Source organism: Kockiozyma suomiensis (assembly GCF_038497685.1).
Source record: "Kockiozyma suomiensis strain NRRL Y-17356 unplaced genomic scaffold V2V93scaffold_11, whole genome shotgun sequence".
Lineage (NCBI taxonomy): Eukaryota > Fungi > Ascomycota > Lipomycetes > Lipomycetales > Lipomycetaceae > Kockiozyma > Kockiozyma suomiensis.
The window spans coordinates 267,378-292,421 of NW_027117674.1; the positions used below are offsets into that span (position 1 = coordinate 267,378).

At 44.1% G+C, this 25,044-nt stretch overlaps 8 protein-coding genes across 8 annotated transcripts; 3 read left to right on the forward strand and 5 right to left on the reverse strand.

The window, feature by feature from the left end:
• Positions 1 to 383: 383 nt before the first annotated feature.
• Positions 384 to 2,327, reverse strand: V2V93DRAFT_53675 (uncharacterized protein). Its single transcript, XM_066912725.1, has 2 exons — positions 1,723 to 2,327; positions 384 to 1,611 (listed from the first exon to the last, which is right to left on the reverse strand). The coding sequence occupies exons 1-2, from the start codon at positions 1,943 to 1,945 to the stop codon at positions 545 to 547; spliced, it is 1,290 nt and encodes a 429-aa protein (XP_066764455.1). The 5' UTR covers positions 1,946 to 2,327; the 3' UTR covers positions 384 to 544.
• A 253-nt stretch (positions 2,328 to 2,580) lies between these two features.
• V2V93DRAFT_373187 (uncharacterized protein) lies at positions 2,581 to 7,994 on the reverse strand. Its single transcript, XM_066910911.1, has 5 exons — positions 7,806 to 7,994; positions 7,190 to 7,733; positions 5,898 to 7,131; positions 3,317 to 5,833; positions 2,581 to 3,264 (listed from the first exon to the last, which is right to left on the reverse strand). Exons 1-5 carry the CDS (start codon positions 7,886 to 7,888, stop codon positions 2,711 to 2,713), a joined length of 4,932 nt encoding a protein of 1,643 aa, XP_066764456.1. The 5' UTR covers positions 7,889 to 7,994; the 3' UTR covers positions 2,581 to 2,710.
• A 289-nt stretch (positions 7,995 to 8,283) lies between these two features.
• V2V93DRAFT_373191 (ATPase, V1 complex, subunit F) lies at positions 8,284 to 9,296 on the reverse strand. The gene is made up of 4 exons (XM_066910912.1): positions 9,178 to 9,296; positions 8,785 to 9,015; positions 8,628 to 8,715; positions 8,284 to 8,561 (listed from the first exon to the last, which is right to left on the reverse strand). The coding sequence occupies exons 2-4, from the start codon at positions 9,001 to 9,003 to the stop codon at positions 8,509 to 8,511; spliced, it is 360 nt and encodes a 119-aa protein (XP_066764457.1). The 5' UTR covers positions 9,004 to 9,015; positions 9,178 to 9,296; the 3' UTR covers positions 8,284 to 8,508.
• Positions 9,297 to 9,696: 400 nt separating this feature from the next.
• Positions 9,697 to 10,767, forward strand: V2V93DRAFT_373194 (NADH ubiquinone oxidoreductase subunit NDUFA12-domain-containing protein). Its single transcript, XM_066910913.1, has 5 exons — positions 9,697 to 9,925; positions 9,982 to 9,997; positions 10,064 to 10,112; positions 10,182 to 10,245; positions 10,321 to 10,767. Exons 1-5 carry the CDS (start codon positions 9,825 to 9,827, stop codon positions 10,508 to 10,510), a joined length of 420 nt encoding a protein of 139 aa, XP_066764458.1. The 5' UTR covers positions 9,697 to 9,824; the 3' UTR covers positions 10,511 to 10,767.
• Positions 10,768 to 12,231: 1,464 nt separating this feature from the next.
• Positions 12,232 to 18,180, forward strand: V2V93DRAFT_373201 (uncharacterized protein). Its single transcript, XM_066910914.1, has 6 exons — positions 12,232 to 12,543; positions 12,705 to 13,191; positions 13,247 to 13,680; positions 13,741 to 15,060; positions 15,120 to 15,923; positions 15,988 to 18,180. Exons 1-6 carry the CDS (start codon positions 12,476 to 12,478, stop codon positions 17,861 to 17,863), a joined length of 4,989 nt encoding a protein of 1,662 aa, XP_066764459.1. The 5' UTR covers positions 12,232 to 12,475; the 3' UTR covers positions 17,864 to 18,180.
• V2V93DRAFT_373203 (origin recognition complex subunit 2-domain-containing protein) lies at positions 18,045 to 20,124 on the reverse strand. The gene has a single exon (XM_066910915.1). The coding sequence runs from the start codon at positions 20,040 to 20,042 to the stop codon at positions 18,228 to 18,230; it is 1,815 nt and encodes a 604-aa protein (XP_066764460.1). The 5' UTR covers positions 20,043 to 20,124; the 3' UTR covers positions 18,045 to 18,227.
• A 167-nt stretch (positions 20,125 to 20,291) lies between these two features.
• On the forward strand, positions 20,292 to 22,120 carry V2V93DRAFT_53854 (arginine biosynthesis protein ArgJ). The gene is made up of 3 exons (XM_066912726.1): positions 20,292 to 21,517; positions 21,580 to 21,917; positions 21,975 to 22,120. Exons 1-3 carry the CDS (start codon positions 20,540 to 20,542, stop codon positions 22,006 to 22,008), a joined length of 1,350 nt encoding a protein of 449 aa, XP_066764461.1. The 5' UTR covers positions 20,292 to 20,539; the 3' UTR covers positions 22,009 to 22,120.
• V2V93DRAFT_387672 (CASP C terminal-domain-containing protein) lies at positions 22,062 to 25,024 on the reverse strand. The gene is made up of 3 exons (XM_066912304.1): positions 24,461 to 25,024; positions 23,542 to 24,386; positions 22,062 to 23,483 (listed from the first exon to the last, which is right to left on the reverse strand). The coding sequence occupies exons 1-3, from the start codon at positions 24,855 to 24,857 to the stop codon at positions 22,233 to 22,235; spliced, it is 2,493 nt and encodes an 830-aa protein (XP_066764462.1). The 5' UTR covers positions 24,858 to 25,024; the 3' UTR covers positions 22,062 to 22,232.
• Positions 25,025 to 25,044: the final 20 nt, after the last annotated feature.

A 25,044-nucleotide genomic window follows, 5' to 3' on the forward strand; every position in this document is an offset into this window, starting at 1 on the left:
GTGACTGAGGGTAAGTAAAAGAACAATAAACAAAAGCAAAATATTAATCGATAACCCTGGCCAGGTGATATTATCGATTTCTGCACAAGACGCGCGCAGTAGCATTAAGCGAGAGAACAAAACGATCTCATAAACCGAGAAAGCATCACTGATAAGATAAAACATTACCACAAGAGGAAAAAAGAATAAAACAAAATAAAAAAAGAAAAACAGAAAAAGCATGACCAATGTTCATGTCAGATCAAATAGAATAACAAAGTTAATAATACAGTAATATGATAAATTACCAAAAAGAAATCGCCTCCACATTAAACAATTATTAGGAAAAGGAGAATCATCCACTATTCAAAAAAGACAATAAAGAAAAAAAATATTGAGATTAGTAAAATTGGAAAAATCATCATTTCCCATTTAGACATCTTCACGAGAGCAATGAAGAAAAAACCGCAAAGACAAAAACATGCAAAAAAGTGAACCACAAAATACACAGTAACAAGAAAAGGAACCAACCAAACAAAATGCTTTTGAATGAGATGGCAAATAATTACGCGCTTCGATTAAAAATTGAGAAAACGTACTGGAACAACTTTCCAAGGAACGATTGCGAGATAAATCCGTAAACCTTGTCCAAGAAGCCAGGTTCTTTCTGCTTGGTGCTGGTCGAAAGTCCTGGGGCACGAGCCGGTTCGATCGAAGGACGCGCAGATTCAGGAATTGAAACAGAAGTGTCCTTATCTGTCTTTATTTCAGAAGGAACAGCAGGAGTCTTTGGTGCGGGCTCAGAGCTCGAAGCGACGGCAGGTATCTCAGGGACGGCTTCAGGGACAGCCTTGTCGACGACAGTAGCGGCAGGTTCGGGAGTAGTAATATTAGTGTTTTCGGTCAGAATACTCGAGATCTCGGAAGGTGTGGCAGCAGCTGTCTTTGTAGCCTCTTTCGCGGCATCGGAAGCAGAGCTGGCGGCCTCGGTCGCCTGTTTGACAGCACTACCTGCGGCATTGGCAAGACTGGTAGTGAATGCCGCAGTGGAAGACGTGACAGTCTCAGACGCACTCTCGACAACCTTCGCGGCCGCCTCGGTGGCCACCTTCGCGGCCTCAGAAGCCTCAGCGGCCTTCGTCTCGACAGTATCCTTCGCTGCCTCAACAGCCTTCTTGACTTCCTCGGGCGCGTTAGCAGACGTCTCTGCAACAGACTTGACGGCTTCAGTCGACTGCTCGACGGCACTGTGAGCAGCAACCTCAACAGCCTCTGCAACGGCAACAGCTTTCTCCTGCACAGCGGCAGCACTCGTGGAGGGTTCACTTACAGCCTCGACAGCAGCACCGACTTCCTTCGCTTCCTCTGCCTTGGTTTCAGCAGTCGACTCAGTCGCAGGAGGAGAGTCGACCATGACAAAGTCCTCCTTTGACTCGGCGGCAGCTTCTTTAGCAGTAGTTTCTTCGGTAGCAGTTTCTTCGGCAGCAGTCTCTTCGGCGGGAGTCTCTTCAGTGAGAGATACCGCAGGCGGAGAGGGGTTTGGATCCTCGGGAGGGAATACGGCAGGAGTAAGCTTGTAGAAGCTATCCTCGGTAACCTTAACTATGCTGTTTTCAATTCCATCATCCCAGGCTATAAGAAGTAGATTGTCCATGTTAATAACTTCTTTATCAATTCATAATAAAGCCGACTGAGATAGTATCCTCAAGACTTCTTGCGGTGTAAGCTGATAAATGTACATACCAGTCTCGATGCCCGGGGCTAAAATCCAGACTCCGTCAATGACATACTTGAACTTGTATGTCTTACCAGCGACGAGGGTAATGGTCACTTGGAACTTGTTTTCCGACTCATAGAAGGAAAGCGGGATAGGCTTCCAGGACGTGAACTCGCCGGCGACGGCGACGGACGAGGGGATGGGTTCTGTGGGAGTATAGCTGAAGAGAACGGGACCGACAGAGACCATGATTGACCAGGAAGGCGAAGGAGTGTTAGAAGAGGCAGAGATTGAGTATAGACGGGCGGTTTTTTTGCGCGAAAACGAGGTCGGGGAAGAAGTAAGACGAGAGTGGATAGAGCGAGCGCGGCTTAAGCGCAGTAAACAAACCTTGACGCAAGAATCAGGCAAACTTTATCGGTCGTCCGATGAACAAGTTTGTAATCTTCCTCGCACACTCCGACCGTAAGTTTGCGTTCAGGGATTCTATTCCGTACACTTATCCCTGGAATTGTATATCAATTGCGCTTTCCGAAAGAACTACAGAGTACTACCAAAGGTTTTCTTTCTGCAAATTTACAGACGGACGCGGTTAGTCCGCAGCTCGGACCTATTCCGTATTCGGCCTGGAGCCACTTCAGAGCTAATCTACTTTGGGTTGCCGATAACTGAGCCTGTTTCGGACATCGAACAAACGACGATAGCAGCTCGCTTCTTCGCTGTGGGGTACGCTGAGCCAACAGCCTCTGCCAGCCCAATGTTGCCGGAATAGCACCCGGTAGGGGCAAATCTGCGTATAACTAGTTGGTACAATTAGTTGGTTGACTATACATGCCACCTCTACTCCAGCAACACTGCTTTCTACAGACATCTGACTCATCAGAGTTTGAAAAATATTTCTGTTGTGATGTGTACCCATCCATAACTGCATTATATTCACTATGACAACACCCATAATGCATCCGAAAACCCATAAAAATCAAACCAAACAGCCAGCTCTATAAATTATCACGTCTATGTCGACCCTCTCGCTTCATCACTAGATCGTGCCAAGTCTTGCAATACCTCAAGCTCCCCGGTACTCTTACACATACTTCTGAATTTCGAGTCCTGTCTCTTCAAAAGTGCTTCAGGACTATCAAACTCCACTATCCGTCCTTGATCCATGACCATAACTCTATCATAGTCAATCACGGATCGTAATCGATGAGCGATAGTCAAAACCGTAGTCTCTTTGAACTCACACCGAATAGTTTCTTGTAACTTCAAATCAGTTTCATAATCGATCGATGCCGTAGCCTCGTCAAGAATGATTATTTGCGGAGACTTGAGAAGCGAACGCGCCAAACACACTAACTGTCGCTGCCCTTGTGAGATATTTGAGCCGTTTTCAGTCATTTCCGTCTGAAGATTATAAAAGACTGATCGGTTAGAAGCTGAGCTCGATGAACTAGGCACCGCACTGGAAATCAAATGAGCGCGCCGAAGAGCTTCAAAAATTTGTTGATCAGAATACTGGTTGAAAGGGTCTAGATTTGACCGTAAAGTTCCTGTAAACAACGTTGGGTCTATAAAATCAGTTAATGCCAATGTACCAACCCATAAATAGGGGATACATGCCTTGTGGAATTATCGCAAGTGCCCTTCTCAAATCCTTCAATCCTATCTTTGATATATCGATGCCATCGATTTTAATAAACCCTTCTTCCGCTTCCAGAAATCTAAAAAAAGCAACAGCCATAGTCGATTTTCCGGCGCCCGTACGCCCCACAATCCCAACTTTCCAGCCTCCTTGAACTTCAAAACTGACTTGATTTAAAGCACGTTGCATGCCCGGAGCATAACTAAGCGTTAGGTCTTTAACTTCAATGGCCCCCTTTGTCGGCCATCCGCTGGGTGGTCTGAATTCTGGGACAATATCGGCAGCTTCTTGTTCTAGCTGAAGGTATTCCTCCACGCGTTCCACAGAGTTCATATTCATTTCATTCACAGCAGACAATAACACAAGCCATAGCATATTCTCTGTAAATGTGATTGCAAAAGTTAGACATAAACCAGCCAATCCTGCATCAATGGTCTTGCGTCTGAGTAACAGGAATGCAGCAGTCAGTGTAGAAACTAAACCGCCACTAATCTCAACGCGAAGTGACATCCAACGATTACATGCCCAGAGAGCACCATATGGTCGACTATTAGTATCCACTTTAAGCATGTTGTCAAATATAAACCTGCGTTCACTGCCATATGCGCGAATTGTACACAGACCAGAGAGAGTCTCACCGAAATGCTGATAAATTGGGCTTCTTGTAACTGCCTGGATGCGCTTCAGCTCTCGAGAAGACTGTAGGTAATAAAGATTGATGAAATACAGAATAATTCCAATAGCCGAACCAGCAATCAAAAATGCCGGCACAATCGCAGAGATTAATACGACAATGACAACAAGACCAAGCACAGAGTGTGCAAATGAAAGTAGATCGGGCGCAACTACCTGATCAATAGATTCAATGTCTTTCGAGAACCGATTCATAATTCTTCCTACTGGCGTCACGTCAAAAAACCTGGCTCTCGCTTTCAGTACCCGGTGCAGTAGATGCTCATATAATTCAGTAGAAGCCATCAGACTTCCATAAAACACAATGCCTTCGCGGAAAAATGACAATGCAATATATATCAACGAAATTACGCCATACATCAACAGATAAAACACTAAACTGTGCTCGGATAGTTCGACATCGTCTGCTTCAAGCGCAACGTAGCTTGAGTTTTTAGCCCATTCTCGGATCCACCAAGATTGAGCAACATTTCCAATTTGATGAGCGCAAATTATGGATACAACAGCAATCCAGTATCCCTGAGATCCCATTGCGCTAAAATATCGAGCATAAACCTCACTCTTGACTCGTCCGACGTCTTGAGTTTCAGCCAGCAGCGGCGGAAATTTTGTTTCGGGAACAGGCAGAATTCCCGATACCTGCTGCGTATTCTCCAGCACGTCATCGTCAACCACAATCTCATCAGTGACAACGCGAAATGCCTCATCAGAATTACGCTCGACGCCTGGAGACTGAAGTCCTGATTCAACTCTGTTTCGGATCATACTTAGACTGGAATGCGTTTTGAATAGTGATTTGCTTCGTTTCACGATCCCGCGATTCATGGCTTCAGATGGACTTCCTTGGAAAACAACTCCGCCATCTTTCATAACCACTACACAGCTCGCAGCACCAAGTGTCAAATTCACGTTATGAGACACAAGAATGCAAGTACGGCCTCGCATTAAAGGTCCCGTAATTCCATCCTCATATAATGTCAGAGCAGTTGCCGAATCGACAGCACTCAAACAATCATCCAGAATAACGTGCTTAGCGCGTGAGTAAAGAGCACGCGCTAGTGATATACGCTGCTTTTGCCCTCCCGAGAGTGTGATACCTTTCTCTCCTACTTGCGTAAATTCACCTTTTTCAAGTATATCTATATCACGACGTAAAGCGCAAGCATCAAGACAAGCCTCGTACCTACTATTATCGTACGCACTTCCAAAAAGAATATTTTCCCTAATAGTCGCATCTAAAAGCCATGGTGATTGAGCACAATATGCGACAGAGTCGGTATAGCCAGTGACTGGATCAACAATCAGACTGCCAGAGTTAGAGCTTCCAGGCAAAAACACTTTACCTTTGAGTATTGTCATTTCTCCAAGTAATGCCATCAACAATGAAGTCTTTCCAGCTCCGGTAGGACCAATAATGACAGAAAGCTGACCAACCTTGAAATCTATATTGAGATTTGCCAATTGGAAATTTCTGCTATTTCTAGAAGCCGACAAGTCCCATGTGAAAGTCGCGTTTTGAAATCCGATTTCAGGAGAGAAAAAATCGCGATCAGTCTGTGCCAATTGGGCGTACTTTCCGGTAGACTCTTCATTCATGAACCGTCGTATGCGTGTGAGCGATACCTTGGCATTGATCAACTCGGCAATCATACCAGCGAATCTATCCATCGGTGTACGCAAGAGATTAAATAAAGCAACTGAGCTGAATGCAGTTGAGGGTTTAAGCTCTCGTTGTGCAACAAATGTGTATACACCAAACGTAGTGAATGTAATCAAAGTTGGGAAACCAAACCAGATAATCACTGTATGTTTTTACAGTTAGAAACGCTGTCACCACAAAATAAAAATAAAGAATAAATAACCAACCTGCAAAAGTCCAAAGGATATATCTCTTGCGTAGCTGCTTCATTTCCTTCGCGCGGATATCCATCAATCTTTTGGTAAACAGTGATTCCCAAGAGAAAAATTTTATGATTTTGATACTTTGCAGTACTTCATTCGTGCTCTGAATTCGCTTATCCGTAATACCCATCAACTCACTTTGAATCTTTCCAAACCCTTTTGAAAAAAAATAATTGATCGGCACCAGTCCGCACATTAAAGACACTCCAGCAAGAGAACTTGGTCCAAGATTTCGGTATAGTAATATTAGTGAGACAACAATCATTACAATACCCCTGCTCAGTTGATGCAGACCAGCCATGGCTTCTGAAATCGTGTTTGAATCAATTGCCATCAAATTTATAATTGTTCCAGTCGTCATTGGAGCATTCGTATCTTCTTCTAACTTCGCGCAATTTTTCGATTTGGAATCTTCAGAGTCATCAGAATTTTCATTCGCCTTTACAATTGCGTGCTTTTTGGCCAGTGCTTTCGTGTATATTTCAGCAACAAGAAGGGCTCTGATTTTGATGCATAACCTCCTAAAGCCCCATAGTGATTGCGCGCTGGCAATAGAGCCCACAACAGTAGAGAAGAATAGAAATGCAACGTACGCTAAAGCCGTCTGAGTAGATCTCATTCCATTCTCTAAGTAATTCAGAATAAGCTGTACCATAATTGTCGGTATAAAGGAAATGAATGCGTATAAAATTGTCCAAATAGCACTAACAGCCAATTCTGATGCACAGTACTTCAGAAGAGACACAGAAAACGAATTGTGTTCTCTTATTTCCTGAAATTCTCGCTCGATAACTGATGATCTTAGATCGTCGCTGAGATCCCATACATCTTCCAACGTCAATGGATCTCTAGAGCCTTTTGTCATCAGATCATTCACCCACGAGAACATCAATTTAGCGTACAACGATACTACGTTTTCTCTCCATGGCACAAGATCTTTTTGAACCTGAAGATATGGGGGAATGTTTCCTAACGGAGAAGCAAGCGTAATGCCACATAGTGTCGTGATAAACACAAATTCGACAGCTGATAATATAGACTGAAGTACGGATGAGTTTTGGAAAGTCATCGAGTAGACTTGAAAAGCAACTATACACCACACGCACATATAAATTACTGCCAAGTGTACCGATGCCTTGCTAGAGATGTTTTGAGCGCCATTTACCGAACGCAAACGAGAAAGGATAAATGCATAAACCTGGAAAATGCGTTAACACCGAACGTTGAAGTCTTTAAAAGTAGTCAGTTTGTCTTACCCAAAATACTATAGCGCAATAAGAGCGAGAATTAGTATCTGGATTATTATTCCGAAGACTAGGCACTATTGACATTGTGATAAGAACACCAACATGCACTCCAGCGAATGCCAAAATTAAAATCTTCTCCAACATGTTCCTTAAAATTACACCACGTGCAGAAACAAATACAAGCTCCATGTTTGTCAAAACATCACTGTATGCGTTTAAATCTGTTCGGCGACTAGATTGCGTAGACACCGAGATGTTGTCCGAAGAATGCCGGCTACCATTGAAGTGTGGTAAATGAGATACGTCAGGTTCGTTTGTATTCAACCGGAATAGGCCATCTTCGCTATTAGCATCATCGTCATAGTCCACATACGGCTGAAAACTGGGGCTGGCACCACTAGTGTGTGATGCTGTTTGGTATAGTGACGAGAAAGTCGAACGAGATCGCGTGCCCCACGGCGGTCGGGATCGTGCGTAAAGATGTCTAGCTGATGGTAGGAGGAAGCACGCAGACACGACAACTCCGGTTAAAGGAGCAGCAATATATAAGTAACTAGTTGGTTAGAGAATAAGTATTAATGTTTGGTCTTGAATAAAGCGGGCCAGAAGAAGGTAGAGATCATACCTATCAGTGAAGCACAAGCCCTCACTAGTCTGACCATCCAAGAGCGCCTTAACGCACGAAGATGATAAAACTGAAAGAGCCATGATAATTTAGGTAAAATACAGCATCCTTTAAGAGTGGAATAGGAAATAATGAGCTAGGGGCAGAGAGTGGTTGATTTGGCCAGTCTCGATCATGACTCGGCCTGACCATAAATCCGTCGCGACGCCCCTGAGCACTGCGGTGGCTGTTTAATATCTGCTAACATCTTATGGGTTTTGTACATTGCACTGAGAGAAGGCACCTGCTAATCAGATAAGTGGCCTGAGAGAATGAGAAGAGTAGCTGCTGTATTGTATATGTCCCATGTAGAATTATACACTCTTGTATACCATCTATATACCATGAGAGCACACTGCTGACTATCTACATTCCTATTTTTGTGCTGCACCTGGCTTTACACAGTCTACAGCGCAGCTCCTCATAATCGACACTATACAGGTAAACCACTATGCTTTATTAACAGTTTTATACACAAAAATTATTAAAGCGACCAAAGAAGCTCGCAACACAATAAGGTATGATACAGCTAAAAATGTTTTGCGAGTACCACCACTAGAACCTCTACAGCGAACAAACAGCAAAACCCATGCGAAATATTATTTAACTGATTCTTACGTGACTTGAAAATCCGTGCACGAAATCAAAATAAAACTCAAATTGTTTATTCGCCAAACAATCTCCTGACGCGTCTGAGAACACTGTCTTTCTCGGGGTCTGAATGATAGATATTGATTAGTACAAAAGTGACGAGAAGCGCACAAGTACAATAGACAACAATACCATAAGGATGATCCTTGGAAGGAATCTCAAGAACTGCGGGAAATGCATTGGTGTATCCGTCCAGCTTGTATCGTATCTTCTCCGCAATCTAATTCAATTAAAGTGTCAATATAACGTCAACTTTTTGGCTTCACTTCAGCTACAAGGATTGGCATACGTGCTGGTTAATGAGCAACACCGCAATGTCCTTCCGGGTGGCAGTGAAATCATCAAAAGCAGCTTCGATATCGTCTACCGACGACTTGTTGTCGACAACCAGAAAATTCTTTTTCTTGTCCTCGGTCAAGTGGCCGGTTCCAGCGAGAAGCAGCCCGGTGACGGTATCCTCATCGCCAATCACGGCAATGAACGAACGGTTAGCTGCGGTTTGTGACATTTCCTAATCGTTCTATAAAAAACAATTAGCACCGCTTTGTTGAATTATAATAGGCGATACTCGCGGGTTCGAAATATGAAAGGAGCAATAGTCGGGCTCTTATCAACCAGACAATTCGACGCCAGCCACACGAGCAATCAAAAAGCAATCAAAACAAAAAAGAAAATAACGTACATATCTCCAAGAACTACAGCGAAAACAAGATTCGCCAGTGAATTGAAGAAGATCTGGGCGAGCAGAGTCGAGCGTAGGAGACGTAATGAGTAGGCTAGAGCTGAGCTTTTGCCTTCGAGGCCGCAAAAAGAACTCTAAACTCAACCCGATACGGACTATCATTATTGCTCAAACCCCTTAATGACAATATTATGTCAGCTTTCCGAATAGCCCCTGGGTTATTTCTGCACCGGGATTGAACTCTAATGTGAGACCTATTCTAATCATGAGGCCTGAACATGAGCCTCGATTGTAGGTAGAGTGACATTATTTGTTTGCCTGAAAAGCAGTCTATACTATAGCAAGTGTATACAGTGTACAGTGTAGTTAGACACAGACAGCAGCAGCAGATTCTGGCTATACAAATGTGTATCACATGACCGTATATAGGATAAATAGATGACACTACTGGCAAATTTCCACTACTTGTCACTCAAGTAACCGAGCCAATAACAGGCGGAATAGTTGGACGGCTTAGCACATACCAATTCTCGCGTTTCTATAAGGATACACACGACTAAGCCTGTATATACATATTAATCCCTTCAGTGGTGTCTCTTTTATTAATCAGGTATACACTTCATTAAAATAATAACAGACAGCAAGCAATGTCGACATCTCTTGTTCGTGTTATTCGCAATGCCTACCGGGTCGGATTCAAGGACTACCTTGCTCAAATGATGGCTATTGGTGATACGAAATATGGAACGTGAGTATTTGATTGAAAGACAAAAAAGTTATAAATCTGTACTGACTGCTCGGTAGATTGGTGGGAATTGACGTATGTGTTAAAAAATTATAAACAGCAGCATCAATGAAGCACATAAACTGATTTATATTTGCATAGCGCTTCGGCAACAAATTTTTTGAAAATAAGGAAGAAGATGAAATTCACCGTAAGAGATATTACTGGTCGACATTTATCACATAAAATAGACAAAGGCTAACAAAGGACTGCGAACCAGTGAGAACACGATGGGTTCAATACAAGGAGAAGTACTACGACGTATCACAGATCGAGCCAGGCTGGTAAGTGCGAGCAAAAGCTCTATGAAGATAGAAAAGATGAAAGCGAAATCAGATTTTAATGTGATATTGATTCAGGCATGGATGGTTAGGATATCTTGTCGATACTCCGCCAAATGCTCTCGACGCCGCGCATACCACTGTTCGCAAGCAACCGGAAGTTTCTAGAGTACATAATGGCACCGGCACCAGAGATGCTTATGTGCCATATTCTACTGTTAAGCCAAAATTTGAGTCATGGACGCCTCAGATCAAGGAGCGGGTATGAGTACGGAAGTCGGAATTTGGAATCAGGTTGGCATTTGGGCATTTCGTTTTAGATTTTAATAGCTTATAATAAGAATACATAGTTATGTGTTCTTACTTGACGATTTGTAGCAAGAGATTATCCTCTGTAGCTTCCGAGCAGAAGAATATGTCAACCATAGATTCGAGCATATGCAAGCACTTGTAAAAAGGTTATTTCTAGCTAATCACCATGTTAGATTCTCACAGTCTTCACATAGGTGTCGCATATTCAACAACCAGAAAAGAATACCAAGAAATAATACGAGTCAGGTATGGTATAAGTGGAATGGAGGCTAGCATTATAGAGAATATGACCTCCAATGGCCAAGAAGTCTGGTAGCGGGATACTCATTTCTGTAATCGAGATATGCATTCGGCGCGATCTAAGAGAGAGCAAGACCTGATCTGATCAGCATTGTAGGTGACTTTTGATGAGATTTATGATGAGACTTATGATGATCTGCACAATCATAGTGCATGCTATGAGTCACTACAACTAGTTGCTCATAAATTGCAGAGTTAAACTTCATTGTTGAGGTTTTAAATAAGTTAAAACTGCTCGAATGCCGAAACTTGCTTTTTCATTCTCAAACCTATGAGTCACGGCACCGCCAGAAATAAGTTGAAGCTGAATGATGAGTCTTGATCGAAGATGATATTACCAATCGTTCTAGGCGATATTGATCTGCAGCTTTCGAGCACGGAGAAGGGTCGTAGAACAGGTCAGGGGACGGGCTTCAATAGTAAGGGCATGATGTGCTGGCCGATTATATATATAACGCTTGATCGATCTCGGCGAGCTACGAGGAAGGTTCAGAGCTCGAGGGTTCAAAGCTCGAGGAGTCGTGGATCCGCGGGTCAAGTGGCTTAGCAGACCCAGGCTTATCGGCGGGCGGCAGATTCGAGGCATACACTAGCAGCCTGCTTGTTCTTGCTTTTCAATATATCGATCAAAAAAGTAAATGAAGAGTCACCAATATCTGACGACGGGTTCACGTTGCCAAGGTTCATATCAATATATCAAAAGTGTCGGCTGCGAGAAGAATGAGAATTACGATTTGACGTCATTATCAGAGCAGCTCTGATAATTCTTCTGATAGCGATATCCTGGTTGATATTTGGCATACACTTTTAGTAATGAAATATTCTTCGCAATTTTGGCGCCATGCGCAAAGCTTACAACAACTCCATTCAGCAAGCACTCACAGCAATTAGCTCTGCGCTGGTTGGTTAGTGCTGAAGACTGTTATCGGCCAGATTCAGGTGGCTTGGGGCAAGATAACGAGGTACGAGACCCAGGAGCAGGTGAGACGAGTACTCTGCTCTTCCGCCGGAAAGGACTAGCCAGATATGGTTTGGTGGTCTTCCTGCCAGTTAGATGTAGATGATTAAGACAGACAGAGTCTTGGTGCTGAAGAGCAAATTTGATTGGCAAGAATCTTGCTGATTGTCGCTCATAATACGCGCTCAGCAACAACGAGGATAAGCTCAGCTAAGCTCAGCAAAGATCCGTTTATGCCTGTGCAAGTCTTGTAAAATATATAACATTGGCCTCATCACTACTGCCGAACCGCCTGTGCGCAGTCTTTTCTCCTAGTTCGCAGGATTGCTGCTGAACCAACGTGGTCCGTGTAGCTCAATTGGGTACGTCTCGGGCTCCGACCCAGTAATCGTCTACTTAATCGCACTCCGCTTAAATTTATCTACCTCCCTCGCAAATCGAGTGTCGTCTTTTTATCTTTTCTCTTTCCTCTTTCCTCTTTCCTCTTTTCTCTTTTTTTTTTGTTTCGTCTCTGCTGCTGAATTTGTCCTGCTTGGCGCGGCTGTAAAAACTGCGCTCTCACGTGCTCCTCCCAGTCAATTGCGTCTCAGTTGAATATTCAGTATCCGTCTGTCAATTCACTCTCCTACTACTAAATCTTTCCGGTCTCACGGATCCATCCCAATGGACGTCTTGCAGTGCCCCTCCCCTCTCTGGGTTGTCGACGACTTCAATCTCTGCTTCAGACAGAAGTAAGTACTGCCTTGTATATCGCCGCCGGCCTTGTGAGCTCAAAACTAGCTCGAGCTTTTGCAAGTCCTCCTCTCCGGGTGTCACACGACGGTCAGCTTAAAGTGGCAGGCAGCGCCTTCAATTGCTCTTGAATTGCTCAGTGCTAACTTGATTTCATTAGATATTTCCAAATTCTCTTCCCTCTTGCCGCTATTGCGCTCTCTGCTGTAATCTTGTTCTCGGATACCATTAAAGTATGGTTGGAAAGAAGCAACCGAACAGAAGGATACCAGATCGTAGACGAGGACGATCGACACAATCCCTTTTACCGTTCTGACGAGGGTCCTGAGGCCGCTTTACTTGATAGCGACGAGGACGCTGACGATTATCAAATCTACCGTCTTGCTACTGCTGATCCTAGCAGGATAGACTTCCATGATGACGAGGACTCACCAATCAACCATGACAGCGTAGTCGATGACAATGACCAGAAAACCATTGTTGTCAACCCCCGTGGTAGTGGCTTTCGCATTGCCGCCGAGGAATTCTTTCTGTTTTGCGAAATCTCCCTTCATATCCTTGCCATCGGTAGTCTTTTGTGGTACCGCCCTGCTCGGGATGATTGGGAGCATTATGGGACTCGTGCATTGATTGGTTGTCTCTTCTGGGTAATTTTCTTTTGCTCCAGCTCTAAATGATATTTGGCTAAAACAAATTTTATAGGTGTACACTCTTTTCCTCGTAAATCTTCGTCTTTCGAAGTCTATCGAGTTTGTCCCTTCCTATATTTGGGCTCATATCGTCTTTCTTTATATATATGCCTGGACCCAGGCTGCGTTTGCCTTCAGATCTGCTGTGATTCACCCCGACAATTGGATCATAGACTACTCATCTGCTATTGATTTCATCCTGACGACGATTCTTTTATGCTTTGGTCTTTCGATGAATACGTCCAGCAAACCGATCTACATTGTGTCCAGACATGGATATGACCCTAATATTGAACCTCTGGCTTCAATTGCATCTAAGATGTCTTTTGACTGGGTCGGTCCTATTATTTGGAAGGGTTACAACAAAATTTTGACTATTGAAGATGTATGGGATCTTCGCGATGGCGATCGATCAGCGAGCATTCTGAAAGGCTTCAGAAAAGAGCTGTAAGTGGTACCCGTACACTCTACTTTTTCTTAGTATTCTGCTAATTTTTTGTGTATTAGAAAAAATGCGTCATTTGTAATGAGCTTGTTGAGGTTTTTCAAATATGAGCTTGCTCTCGCTATAGGATGGTCTTGCTTCCACTCATTGTTCGCTTTCGTTCCCAGTATTGTTGTTCGCGTTATTCTCGAATACGTCGAAAATCCGGAAGCAACTCCGCGTAATGTTGCCTGGCTTTATATTTTTATTCTACTTCTTTCGTCTTTTTTGAATGCAATGGGTAATGGTCAGGCATTATGGAACGGTCGTCAAATTTGTATCCGTATTAGAGCTATTGTTATTGGTGAGCTATACGCAAAGGCCTTGCGACGCAAGGCCGGTGCTATCAGTTCTGAGAAGAACGAGGACGGCACTATATCTGAAGAAACCGAGGAAACTGATATTGGTGGAATCATCAATTTGATGGCAGTTGATGCCTTTAAAGTCGGTGAGGTCGTTGCTTACCTTCATTTCTTAACTGGAGGTATCGTCATGATTTTCCTTTCTTTGGCTTTGCTTTACAAAACTTTGGGCGTTAGTGCTCTCGCCGGTGCTGCTGTTATGATTTCTCTGTTACCAGTTCACCTGTGGATTTCTAAAATTTTCGGCGAGGCTCAGTCCGATCTCATGAAAATGACAGATAAGCGTGTTCACAAAACCAATGAAGTTCTCAACAGTATCAAGATCATCAAATATTTTGCTTGGGAAGCGCGCTTTTACGACACAGTCAACGAGGCTCGTAAAGATGAAATGAAAATGCTTTACCGTCGTTTTCTAATCTGGGCTGGTTCTTCGATTGTTTGGTACGGTGCGCCTATTCTTATTACGCTTGTTACTTTCGGTTTCTACACTTTGGTTCTCGGAAACTCCATGTCGACCCCCGTCGCTTTCAGTGCTCTTGCTCTTTTCAATCTTATGCGCATTCCCCTTGATCAGCTTGCTGAAATGTTTACGAATATGTTGCAGTCAAAGACTTCTATCGAGCGTATCAGTGAGTTTTTGCAAGAAGCTGAGACCGAAAAGTACGATCAACTTAAGAGCAAGCCTAGCGAAGGCTCCAATTTTATCGGATTTGAGAATGCCACATTTTCATGGGGCAACGCAGCTAATGCTCACGAATTCAAGCTTGAGAATTTGCACATCAACTTCCATATCGGCGAACTAAATTTGGTTGTCGGTCCTACAGGTTCTGGCAAAACTTCTCTTTTGATGGCTCTGCTAGGAGAGATGAAAATTCTTAGCGGAAGTGTTTTTCTTCCTGGCATAACTAAATTTGGTGAAGAGGCTATGGTTGATCGTATGACTGGGTTGTCAGAGTCGGTTGCTTACTGTGCTCAGCAAGCGTATGTATTTTCTGCTCAAGAAATTTCTTTTGGTAGATTGGCTAACTTACTGTGTTTAGTTGGCTTTTGAACGACACCGTCAAGAACAACATCACTTTCGGCAATGAATTTCATGAGAGCCGTTACAACGCCGTCGTTGAGGCCTGCGGTTTGAAGCGCGATTTCGAGATTCTAGAGGGCGGTGATGAGACTGAGGTTGGTGAGCGCGGTATCGCTCTATCTGGTGGACAGAAGCAGCGTATCTCGCTTGCTCGTGCTCTTTACTCTCCTGCTAAGCATCTTTTACTTGATGACTGTCTCAGTGCTGTAGATTCACATACTGCTGTCTGGATTTATGAAAATTGTATCACCGGCTCTATGATGAATGGCCGTACTGTTATTTTGGTGTCGCATAACGTTGCGTTGACGCTCGCGGGAGCCAGTCACGTAATCTGCCTTGATAAAGGAAACGTTGTTATGCAAGGCACACCCCAGGAGATTGTTGATAGCGGTTTGCTCGGTGATGACGAGCTTGTCCGCAACTCTGCCAGCAAAGCTGGATCTCGTTCTGTATCGCGCTCTCAGTCCGTGGCTGACTTGAAGAAGCAAGTCGATATCGCTGCTGCTGTCGAAGTGGAAGCAGAACTCGAAGCCGAAGCTGTAGTGGCTAATATGGAAGGTGCTGGTGTGCCTGTCCCAGGTAAAGATAAAAAGAAATATAAGCTTGTGCTTGCTGAGTCTCAGCAGACAGGAACTGTCAAGTGGACTGTATATCTTATTTATTTGAAGGCGCTTGGAGGTCTTAAGTTCTGGCTTATTACTGCTATTGCTTTTGGTGTTTTTCAGTACTTAAACGTCGGTCAATCATGGTGGATTCGTGTTTGGTACGTGTATTTTCTTAATCGGTTTGCTGATCATTTCCCAAAGCTGACTTGTCTAATTATTTAGGGCTGCAAATATGCCTGCACCTGAAACTGTTAATGGGGCTATTATTTCGGCTGTGAAGCAAGTATCGAATATTCCCGTCATGACGCTGATGTCTGCCGGTGCCAACAAAGTAGCCAATGTACGCGATCAGGTTGTGTCATTCCGAGAAATGGCTATTACCGATATTTCAGGACGTGGAACTAAGTTTTATCTGGGAATCTATGGTTTATACACTATTGCATATCTTGTGATGTGTTTTATTCGTGAAGCAATCGTCTTTATCGGTTCGCTTCATGCTTCTAAGCATCTGTTTGAGACGCTTCTTATGCGTGTCATGCGCGCCAAGCCACGGTTCTTCGATGCTACTCCTATTGGTCGTATTATGAACAGATTTTCCAAGGATATGGAAATTACCGATCAGGAAATTGCTCCCGTGTTTGTCAGTTTGGCGCATTCCGTTTTGAACATTGCGGTAATTGTCGTGATTGTTTCTCTCATCATGCCAATGTTCTTGCTTGGTGCTTTGTTCATCGGTTTATTGTTCTACCTCATTGTCACGTTCTTCTTGGCTCCTTCTCGTGAGTTGAAGCGTATGGATGCTGTTACTCGCAGTCCCATCTACCAGCATTTCGGTGAGACCCTGACCGGTGTGACGACTATCCGTGCTTATGGTTACGAAGATCGATTTTTGAAGGAAAATGAGGAGCGAATTGACAACAATAACCGTCCGTTTTGGTCCGTGTGGGCTTGTAACCGCTGGATGAGTTTCCGCGTTGATGTTGCCGGTAGTTTGGTTTCTTTTATCGCTGGTATCTTCGTTGTCTTGTCGACTGGCAAGATTGATAGTGGTTTGGCAGGTCTTTCGCTGACTTATGCGGTCATGTTCACTGACAGTCTGTTATGGTTTGTATGGCTTTACGCTATGAATGAGATGAACATGAACTCTGTCGAGCGCATTGATGAGTACTTGTATATAGATCAGGAGCCGCCCGAGATTGTCGAGAGTTACAGACCCCCAGCTGGATGGCCTGCCAAAGGTGCCATTACTGTTGAGAATCTGTCTCTGCGTTACGCGCCTGGTTTGCCAAAAGTTATTAAGGATGTCACATTCGAGGTCAAGCCGACTCAAAAGATTGGAATTGTTGGCCGTACCGGTGCTGGTAAATCTACAATTGCGTCTGCATTTTTCCGATTCTTGGAAGCGGAGACAGGTCGCATTGTCATTGATGGACTTGATATCTCGAAGCTTGGTCTGTATGACTTGCGTTCGTCTATCACTATTATTCCCCAAGATCCTACCCTATTCAGTGGCACTGTCCGGTCAAACCTTGATCCTTTCAATACATATAGTGATGAGGATGTGTTCCGATCGTTGCTTCGAGTGCATCTTATCGATGCAATTCCCACGCCTAATGACGAATCCCGTCTTAGCGTCACTGACCGTCATAAGAGAAGAACTATTCCATTCTATGACCTTAGCAACCAAGTAACTGAAGGTGGCGGCAATTTATCTCAGGGTCAACGGCAATTGATGTGCCTTGCTCGTTCGCTATTGCGCTCGCCAAAAGTTATTCTTCTTGACGAAGCTACTGCATCAATAGATTATAACACCGATGCTCAGATTCAAGAAACGATCAGAGAAGAGTTTGCGGATACAACGATCATTACTATTGCTCACAGATTGCGCTCTATTATTGATTACGACATGATTTTGGTATTAGATGCTGGCATGGTTAAGGAGTACGCTAAGCCACATACGCTATTGCAAACTCCTGATTCAATTTTCAGAAGTATGTGCGAGAATAGTGGAGAATTGGAGCAACTGGAGGAGCTGGCTGCAAAAGCGTTCACTGAGCAAGCAGCGCGCGACGGTAGTTCTAGTGAGCCTTTGGCGTGATCCTTTTTTGGAATAGCGAGCTTTTTGTTGAAATTTGTGTGCTCAGTTTTTTGGTTAAGAGAAAAATAAGTGGGATGAGGGCATCTTCTGTGTTAAATTGGGGAGAATCTTGAAGTGTTTGATTTCACAGTAAAGCATTTTATTTCTTGTTAGATATTTCCATTGTTTTTGATGTTTTTGTCTAATGTTCTGTAATCATACATAAAATCGGCTGTGCTAGTTACATGTATTGCCAATCATTTAACCTGATCTCTCAATTATTTTATTAATCTTAGTCGGTAATATCATATGACTTCAATGCTCCCTATAGGCTTTAATATATATACATGCAGCGTCTTCTTTATCATACAGATAGTAATCACAATCATTGGTTTAAAATATCTTCTTCTAATAGCCGTTCTAGCGTCTCTTTATCAAATGGAGAATAAATGACCTCAGTTCCCAATTGATCTTTTGTAGAAACCAGCATTTCGTGTTCGTAAAATTCCGTGAGCATTGTTCTGAAATTAAGCTCATTAGTAACAATGAATTCCTCCGCGCACTGCTGATACAGTATTTTCGACTCGATACCAAATTTAGCAGCCGAATCATTTCTGAGCCCGTTCATTAACTCGACTTTGGTGTCATCTACGCCGTCTTCAATTGCTTGTAACTGATGAGAAATTAATACTCGATAAAGACCCCGAGCATTTGAGGTCAAGCTTTCTAGAACGAAGCGAATTCCACCTCCCTGGTTCGCTGAATTAGCGGTGGCAGTCGCTCCCGATCCACCGCCTAGTAATAAAGGATCTTCGAATGACGTTTCGACAGTGTATGATGCAAAAGTAGTAAAGTCATGCCATATGAATTTAAATGTAGAAAGTTTTGCAGAGTCCCAAAGAAGGGGTGCATTGATGTGATCCACTGTAGCTATAAGACTGACATCACTGTGTGAGGCTAATTGCGATAAAATAGCTTGACTTCTGCTATTCCGAAAGGCTTCTCCGTCAATGCTGTGGATAAGTATAACAATTTTTGGTCGGTATGCAGTAAACGGGAATGGCTTTGGCTTTGAAGTAGCCATTATCACAGACAATGCTTCAGCTGGAGATTTGGGAAGCGATTTGACATTTTGCTCCAAAAGAAATGGAGCCGTAGAGTTCAGAACGTCGCGGATTGTAGTAGATGGATTGTAGCCGTTGACTACTAGGATATTTTTGTCATCAAGATACTCATCTGCAAACGACAGAGCCAGATCACGCTTCGATCCTAGGCCATGCAGAAGTAAATTGAACCCTTGCGACAGTTCAAAATATAATTGCGGAAAGAGCATTTCGTGCAGTTGAGCAAGATTTGCTCTCTGATCTGCATGAAAACGCTCTGCCAGGTTTACCGCCCTAACATAGTCCTTCGATGAAATTGAAACAAGTTTTGAAAGTGTATGAGTTGAAAGTACCGGTTTTTGCGAATGTTGATCAAAATATCCATCTGGTCCATCAAGTGTAGCGGATTTCACAAATTCTGCAACTTCTTTCTTAACTTTTCGCACTTCAACAACTCCATGCTCTAATTTGCGCTTCCTAGAAGGCGTCTGCAGCTCTTCAATCAAATCCATAATTCGCTCGTTTTCTTCGTCACGACGGCTGATTTCGTCCAGCTGTGCAGGAGTTCCTTGAGGTGAGAGGTCAAGGACGGGAGATGATGCGATTGATATCAGTCGATTGACAATATTTTCCTGTTGTCGATTTTCTTCTTCTTCCTCTTCTTTTTCTTCTTCTTCGTCATCGTCGCCGTCATCGTCATCGTCGTCATCGTCATCGTCATCGTCATCATCTTCGTCATCTTCGTCATCGTCGTCATCGTCGTTGTCGTCGTTGTCCTCATTGTTGTCATCGTCGTCGTCAGATATAATTCTCTCAGTCGCACTATTGATGTCTTCTTCGTCATCGATATCCACCTCACCCTCATAAACACCATCCTCTTGAGCACGCTGCCCCGCTACAATAGCAAGATCAGATTCATACCCATGCTTATACGCCTTGTTAGAATCTTCTTCTCCGCTGGTATATGTATATTGTTCAGAATCACTGTTTTCAGTCCCTGCTTCTGGATCTATTTTGTCAGGTGAAGTGTGTGGTAATAGAGGTAAACCTCCAGGAAAATCTGCATCCACCAAAATCGATGGATCAGCATCACTCATTGACCAATGCTCTTCTCGAATTAAATCCCGTTCGGAAATGGAGAGAGTCGAAGGTGTTCTTTAGATAAATCGTGAATTGTCTGGAAATCGATTTAGACGCGTGCTTACCCTGGATTCGCACGCGCCTCACGATGGTAATTCACGTGACTAACAATGCAGCTCTCTGTGTCATAGTTCTACGTGCAAATTCCCAGTAATATTTATTAAGTTGAAGTGACTTAAAGATGATGAATTACAATTGAACAGAAGTACTGTGCTTGCTGTGATTTGATTATAATGAGTTTTGCCGTTCATAGTCGAGAATTGCTAGTTCTCATTACAAGGCTAGGGCTATTTAGAGTGCTTTGTCGGAGAAAATATTTGAAATTTCTTATAGCTTCGAACTTTCAGCTTCTGATATATAAGTTCATATTATCTTAATCCTCTGACGATTAACTTGATCTTATAGATATTAATCACACAGAAAATCTTGAGTTATTATATAGACAAGACGAGGCATGAGTCGAAAGCTAAATCTGTTTAATGCTATCAAGTCCGCGACTGCTCGCGCAGCCTACAGCACCGGCAAAAAAAGAGTAGTTCCAGATAAATCTCGATTTGTCGCTACATCAGGTACCTATCCACAAGGATTCTCTGTTAGTGGAACATACGTTGGCGTCAAGAAAGATTCGACGCAACTTGATCTCGCGCTATTGTATTCGAAGAAGCCATGTTCTGCTGCGGCTGTGTTTACGACCAACGTCTTTAAAGCTGCTCCTGTTCTGGTGTCAAAGAAAATACTTGATGAGAGTAAGGGATCTGGTATTACTGGTATTATAATTAATAGTGGATGTGCCAATGCTGTTACTGGAGAGGGCGGAAAGGAAGATGCCTGGGCGATGAGTTCTGCGTTGGATCAGGCTGTGTTCAATGAGACGCACGCTGAAAATGAAAGCAAGACGCTGGTCATGTCTACTGGTGTCATTGGTCAACGTCTACCTATTTCAAAAATTCTGAATGGCGTGCCTGACGGAGTCAAGGTTGCCGGAAGTGATCATGACTCTTGGATGGCGACCGCCAAAGCGATTTGTACAACCGACACTTTCCCAAAACTCATGTCAACTGAATTTACCGTGAACAATGTTAAATACCGGATAGCTGGCTTAGCTAAAGGTGCTGGAATGATCCACCCGAATATGGCTACAATGCTTGGATTCTTTGTCACGGACGCTCCAGTAACTCCCACTGCTCTTAAAACAATCTTGAAGTATGCTGTTGACCGCAGTTTCAATGCAATTTCAGTAGATGGTGACATGTCTACCAATGACACAATTGCGGCTCTGGCAAACGGTGCTGCTGGAGGAGAGGCTATCGACGTGGGCTCAGAAGGATACGAGATTTTGAAGCAAGAGATTACTGAATTCTCAGAAAATCTTTCTCAGTTGATAGTACGTGATGGGGAAGGAGCTACCAAATTCGTTACTATCAAAGTAGAGGTACGTCTTTCCCTTTTTTATGAAGTAGTTAAAGGATAATGATCGCTGATTATACACTATAGGACGCAAAGACATTTGAAGACGCCAAGAAAGTCGCAGCAACTGTCGCGACTTCCTCTCTCGTAAAGACTGCTCTATACGGTGAAGACGCTAACTGGGGTCGTATTACATGCGCGATCGGATACTCTGGCGTTGACGTCAACCCCGAGAAGACAAGTGTGTCATTCATTCCCGCTGATGGTTCGAAAGAGTTAAAACTACTTGTCAATGGCGAGCCTGAGAACGTAGACGAAGCGCGTGCTAGTGAAATTCTCGCAAACGAGGAGTTGACTATCAAGGTCACACTTGGAACAGGCGGTGGCAAGTCGACTAGATTCTGGACCTGTGATCTTTCGCATGAGTAAGTACATTTACGTCTGATATGAAAATGGAATAAGTTGTGCTAATTGGAGCTTAGGTATGTCACAATCAACGGCGACTATCGCTCATAACTCGTAATTTTGTAATCCTAGTATATTTTGACTAATTCAAGGGATCTAAGGGATAATTGGAAATGAGTGTATTGTGACTACAAAATCGTCTAAAACCATTCTTCCATATCGAGCAAATCAACTCACAAGTGATTTGAATAGTAGCACTTATAAATAACAGTCAAATTGTGGAGCTATCATTTGTAAAATTATCAACAAGTGGCTTACTATGACAAGTGAATAAATCAGAGTCCGCCGTCTTGAACAGGTGCGACAGCAGGTGGATTTGATGCAGAAGTCGCAGCGACTGCTGTCGCCTGTGCTACCATATTCGCAACAGCTGTCGCGGTAGCCTGGACTGCTGCCACGACAGTATTTGCGACCGCGTCAGAAATCACTTGTTCCTGCTTAGCACTAGCTTCACTTGGCGAATGAGGCACCATTGGATCGGTCACTTCCACAACTGTATCGCTTGCGATTCCTTTCTCGCCAGCGAGGATGTTTACTGTGTGTGGAGCGTCAGTGATGTTATCATGGCGCCCGACTTCTCCGAGCGCGAGATACCAAATAGTTCCCATCAAAAACAGGTGTAGACCAGTTACATAGGCAAAAAACATATTTCTCGACGTCTTATTAGCTAGTACGACGCGCGTCAGGCCGTATATTATTCGCTCAAGTGGTCCCATACGTGATAATGCTCTTTCCTGCTCGCGGCCTCTAAACTGTGCGAATGGTGAAATATGCTCGGCGTAGTCGCGTCCATAGGAGCTTGACTCGTCGATACCAGCATTGATTTGTGCGGCAGAGGTCGTACTCCTGTATGTAGAAAGATATCTAGTCTTTTCGTATAGAGCAACATTATCTTTCTGCAGACGCTCGATCTGAGATCGTAGCTCGGTAATTCTACCATATTCAGATCTCAATTCTTGTTCAAGCTCGGCGTTACGCGCCCGGAATCGATCACGTTGTTGTGTAATAATCGGTAATATAGTAAGGTCTGCAACGTGTTGGTCAAGTGAGCGTCCACCAGGAGTAAGCGTGCCGCTTCCTGCCTGTGAGCGTGTATCGTCATCAGCTCCACCCGGGACAAAGCTCGTTAATCCAGCGCGCAACGAACCACCAAAGAGAGACGCCGAGTCGGCTCCACCTCCCCCGGTATAACCTGAGCGACGTGAAGGCGCGTATGATGCAACAGACATCGGACCAGAATTAATACCAGTGGTCGACTCATGCAATAAGGTCAGGTCCTCTTCAAGCTTGCGGTTAAGGCTTTGGCTTTGTTCGAGTGCAGAGTGAGTAGATGCCAGATCAGTCTCAGCCTTTGCAAGACGTTGCGTCGCTTCTTCATGAGCGACCCTCAGTATTGTTAGTTCTGTATTCAACTTTTTGTTGCGGGCGAGAAGAAGTTGCTCTAAACTGTCGTCATGCGAATCTGGCTTAGATTCAGATGACAAATTTTCGCCATCGTCCTCCGCTTCAGCAGAGAATTCGACATACTACAATATAAATTTTGTTAGTTTGCGTTTTTTGATTTGAGTGACAAGTAATACTTGCTTTCAATATATCGAGCTCGCGCTTGATATCTTCGTAGTCCGCCATGCTCTTTAACCGCTTTTTCAATGCCTCAATCTCTTCTGTCCTGCGCGCATGTTCTCTTTCTAAAATTCTCTTTGATCTAGCTTCCTTGTCTGCATTGGCCTTTGTTTCTTCGCGGAGAGCGTCGAGTTTACGGCCCAGAGCCGAGTTCTCACTTCGAAGATCATCGATCTTTTGTTTGAATTCAGCAATTTCTTCCTCGGAGCCACCGCTCTGTCCCATAGTCGACTTCAGTTTCTCCAGCTCCTGTCTTAATTCAAGATTACGCCTCTCAGTCTGTAGAGCGCGTAGATTCACGCGCTCGAGATCAGCAGCTATCAGCTCAGCCTCGGCAAATCTTCCTGCCACTCCCTCGTCTAATTTCTGCTCATGGTGCACAAGACGCGCCTCAGTCACTGCATGTGTTGCACGTAGTTCGCGTACTTGTTCTCGTGCCTCGGTGACTTGTCGAGTGAGATCTTCTTCTCGCAACTTCCAGTTGCGCTCTTTTTCATCTAGAAGAGCTCTTAGCTCTGCCTCCTTTGCCGACACTTTCTGTGCAGAAACGTCTAGCACCTTCTGTTCTGTATCAGCAATTTTGGCTCTCAAATCGTCGTAATCGGCATAACGCGCAAGTTGTGACTTTAACCTGGCGTTCTCGGTAGAAAGGGCGGCAACCTCGTCGGATGCAAGTAGTGAATCAAGAGTGGCTTCGAGGAGTGGGTACGGATCGGGTGCCTCGGCAAAGACTCTATATGTGTTTAAAAACGCATTCTCGGCGGCTTTGCCGCGTTTGGTGAGGTTATCGATCTCCAATTGGTACGCTATATAATTGAATAATAATTAGTAAGAGCGATCTCAGATCGACGCAGTTGCATCTATTGGAACCAACGCCTACCTTTGAGCAAGGACTTAATCTCGACTAATTTTGACTCGTCAGGAAGTTTCCGAAACTCTTTTGTCTTCGTTGCCAGTTCTTTTCGGCCGACGACGGAAACTTTTTGGTTTTCGACAATCTCGAGTCCCTGGCTGTCAAGTTGCTTCTGCAGCTCGGTGAGGTTGATATCACTCCATGCTTTCAATGCTTGCTCAAATGGAGTAGTACGCTCCTGCAGGGTGAGTCCTGATGTAGATTTGAGGTAATTGGCCGCAGCGGATCCGGAGTGTTGTGGTGTATCGGAGGATTCGCGTGCCTGGAAGGGCTCTGGTGTGGATGGCGGCGAGGGCTTGAATGGCGCAGGGGAGGAAGCAGCCTGCGCAACACCTTCCGCAGCATCGGCTTCGTTCTCAGCCATCGTGATGTACGAGTAGGCTGCCTTGCCTTGAGAAGCGGATCACGAGAGTGGATAGCTGCTGTGGTTGGGTTGTGCTGCCTCGCGACGCTGCTCCAGTACAGCTCCTGCCTGAGGTGCGTCAGCGGCAACATATAAAGGGTCTTGTATCTGGTCATCTGGTCACGTGCGAACAGGTGTCCTTTTTGTG

Bases quoted from the DNA above. Each gene is read 5' to 3' on its own strand.
- V2V93DRAFT_53675 (XM_066912725.1), bottom strand. From the start codon at position 1,945: ATGGTCTCTGTCGGTCCCGTTCTCTTCAGCTATACTCCCACAGAACCC. The intron at 1,612-1,722 runs GTATGTACATTT...TACTTCTTATAG, and splicing joins AGCCCCGGGCATCGAGACTG to CCTGGGATGATGGAATTGAA.
- V2V93DRAFT_373187 (XM_066910911.1), bottom strand. From the start codon at position 7,888: ATGGCTCTTTCAGTTTTATCATCTTCGTGCGTTAAGGCGCTCTTGGAT. The intron at 7,734-7,805 runs GTATGATCTCTA...CTAACCAACTAG, and splicing joins GGCTTGTGCTTCACTGATAG to TTACTTATATATTGCTGCTC. The intron at 3,265-3,316 runs GCATGTATCCCC...CTGATTTTATAG, and splicing joins ACTTGCGATAATTCCACAAG to ACCCAACGTTGTTTACAGGA.
- V2V93DRAFT_373191 (XM_066910912.1), bottom strand. From the start codon at position 9,003: ATGTCACAAACCGCAGCTAACCGTTCGTTCATTGCCGTGATTGGCGAT. The intron at 8,716-8,784 runs GTATGCCAATCC...TAATTGAATTAG, and splicing joins TGTTGCTCATTAACCAGCAC to ATTGCGGAGAAGATACGATA. The intron at 8,562-8,627 runs GTATTGTTGTCT...TCTATCATTCAG, and splicing joins TTCCAAGGATCATCCTTATG to ACCCCGAGAAAGACAGTGTT.
- V2V93DRAFT_373194 (XM_066910913.1), top strand. From the start codon at position 9,825: ATGTCGACATCTCTTGTTCGTGTTATTCGCAATGCCTACCGGGTCGGA. The intron at 10,113-10,181 runs GTAAGAGATATT...ACTGCGAACCAG, and splicing joins GGAAGAAGATGAAATTCACC to TGAGAACACGATGGGTTCAA. The intron at 10,246-10,320 runs GTAAGTGCGAGC...ATATTGATTCAG, and splicing joins TCACAGATCGAGCCAGGCTG to GCATGGATGGTTAGGATATC.
- V2V93DRAFT_373201 (XM_066910914.1), top strand. From the start codon at position 12,476: ATGGACGTCTTGCAGTGCCCCTCCCCTCTCTGGGTTGTCGACGACTTC. The intron at 13,681-13,740 runs GTAAGTGGTACC...TTTGTGTATTAG, and splicing joins AAAGGCTTCAGAAAAGAGCT to AAAAAATGCGTCATTTGTAA. The intron at 15,924-15,987 runs GTACGTGTATTT...CTAATTATTTAG, and splicing joins TCATGGTGGATTCGTGTTTG to GGCTGCAAATATGCCTGCAC.
- V2V93DRAFT_373203 (XM_066910915.1), bottom strand. From the start codon at position 20,042: ATGAGTGATGCTGATCCATCGATTTTGGTGGATGCAGATTTTCCTGGA.
- V2V93DRAFT_53854 (XM_066912726.1), top strand. From the start codon at position 20,540: ATGAGTCGAAAGCTAAATCTGTTTAATGCTATCAAGTCCGCGACTGCT. The intron at 21,518-21,579 runs GTACGTCTTTCC...TATACACTATAG, and splicing joins TCGTTACTATCAAAGTAGAG to GACGCAAAGACATTTGAAGA. The intron at 21,918-21,974 runs GTAAGTACATTT...ATTGGAGCTTAG, and splicing joins ACCTGTGATCTTTCGCATGA to GTATGTCACAATCAACGGCG.
- V2V93DRAFT_387672 (XM_066912304.1), bottom strand. From the start codon at position 24,857: ATGGCTGAGAACGAAGCCGATGCTGCGGAAGGTGTTGCGCAGGCTGCT. The intron at 24,387-24,460 runs GTAGGCGTTGGT...TCAATTATATAG, and splicing joins GATTAAGTCCTTGCTCAAAG to CGTACCAATTGGAGATCGAT. The intron at 23,484-23,541 runs GCAAGTATTACT...TTTATATTGTAG, and splicing joins GCGAGCTCGATATATTGAAA to TATGTCGAATTCTCTGCTGA.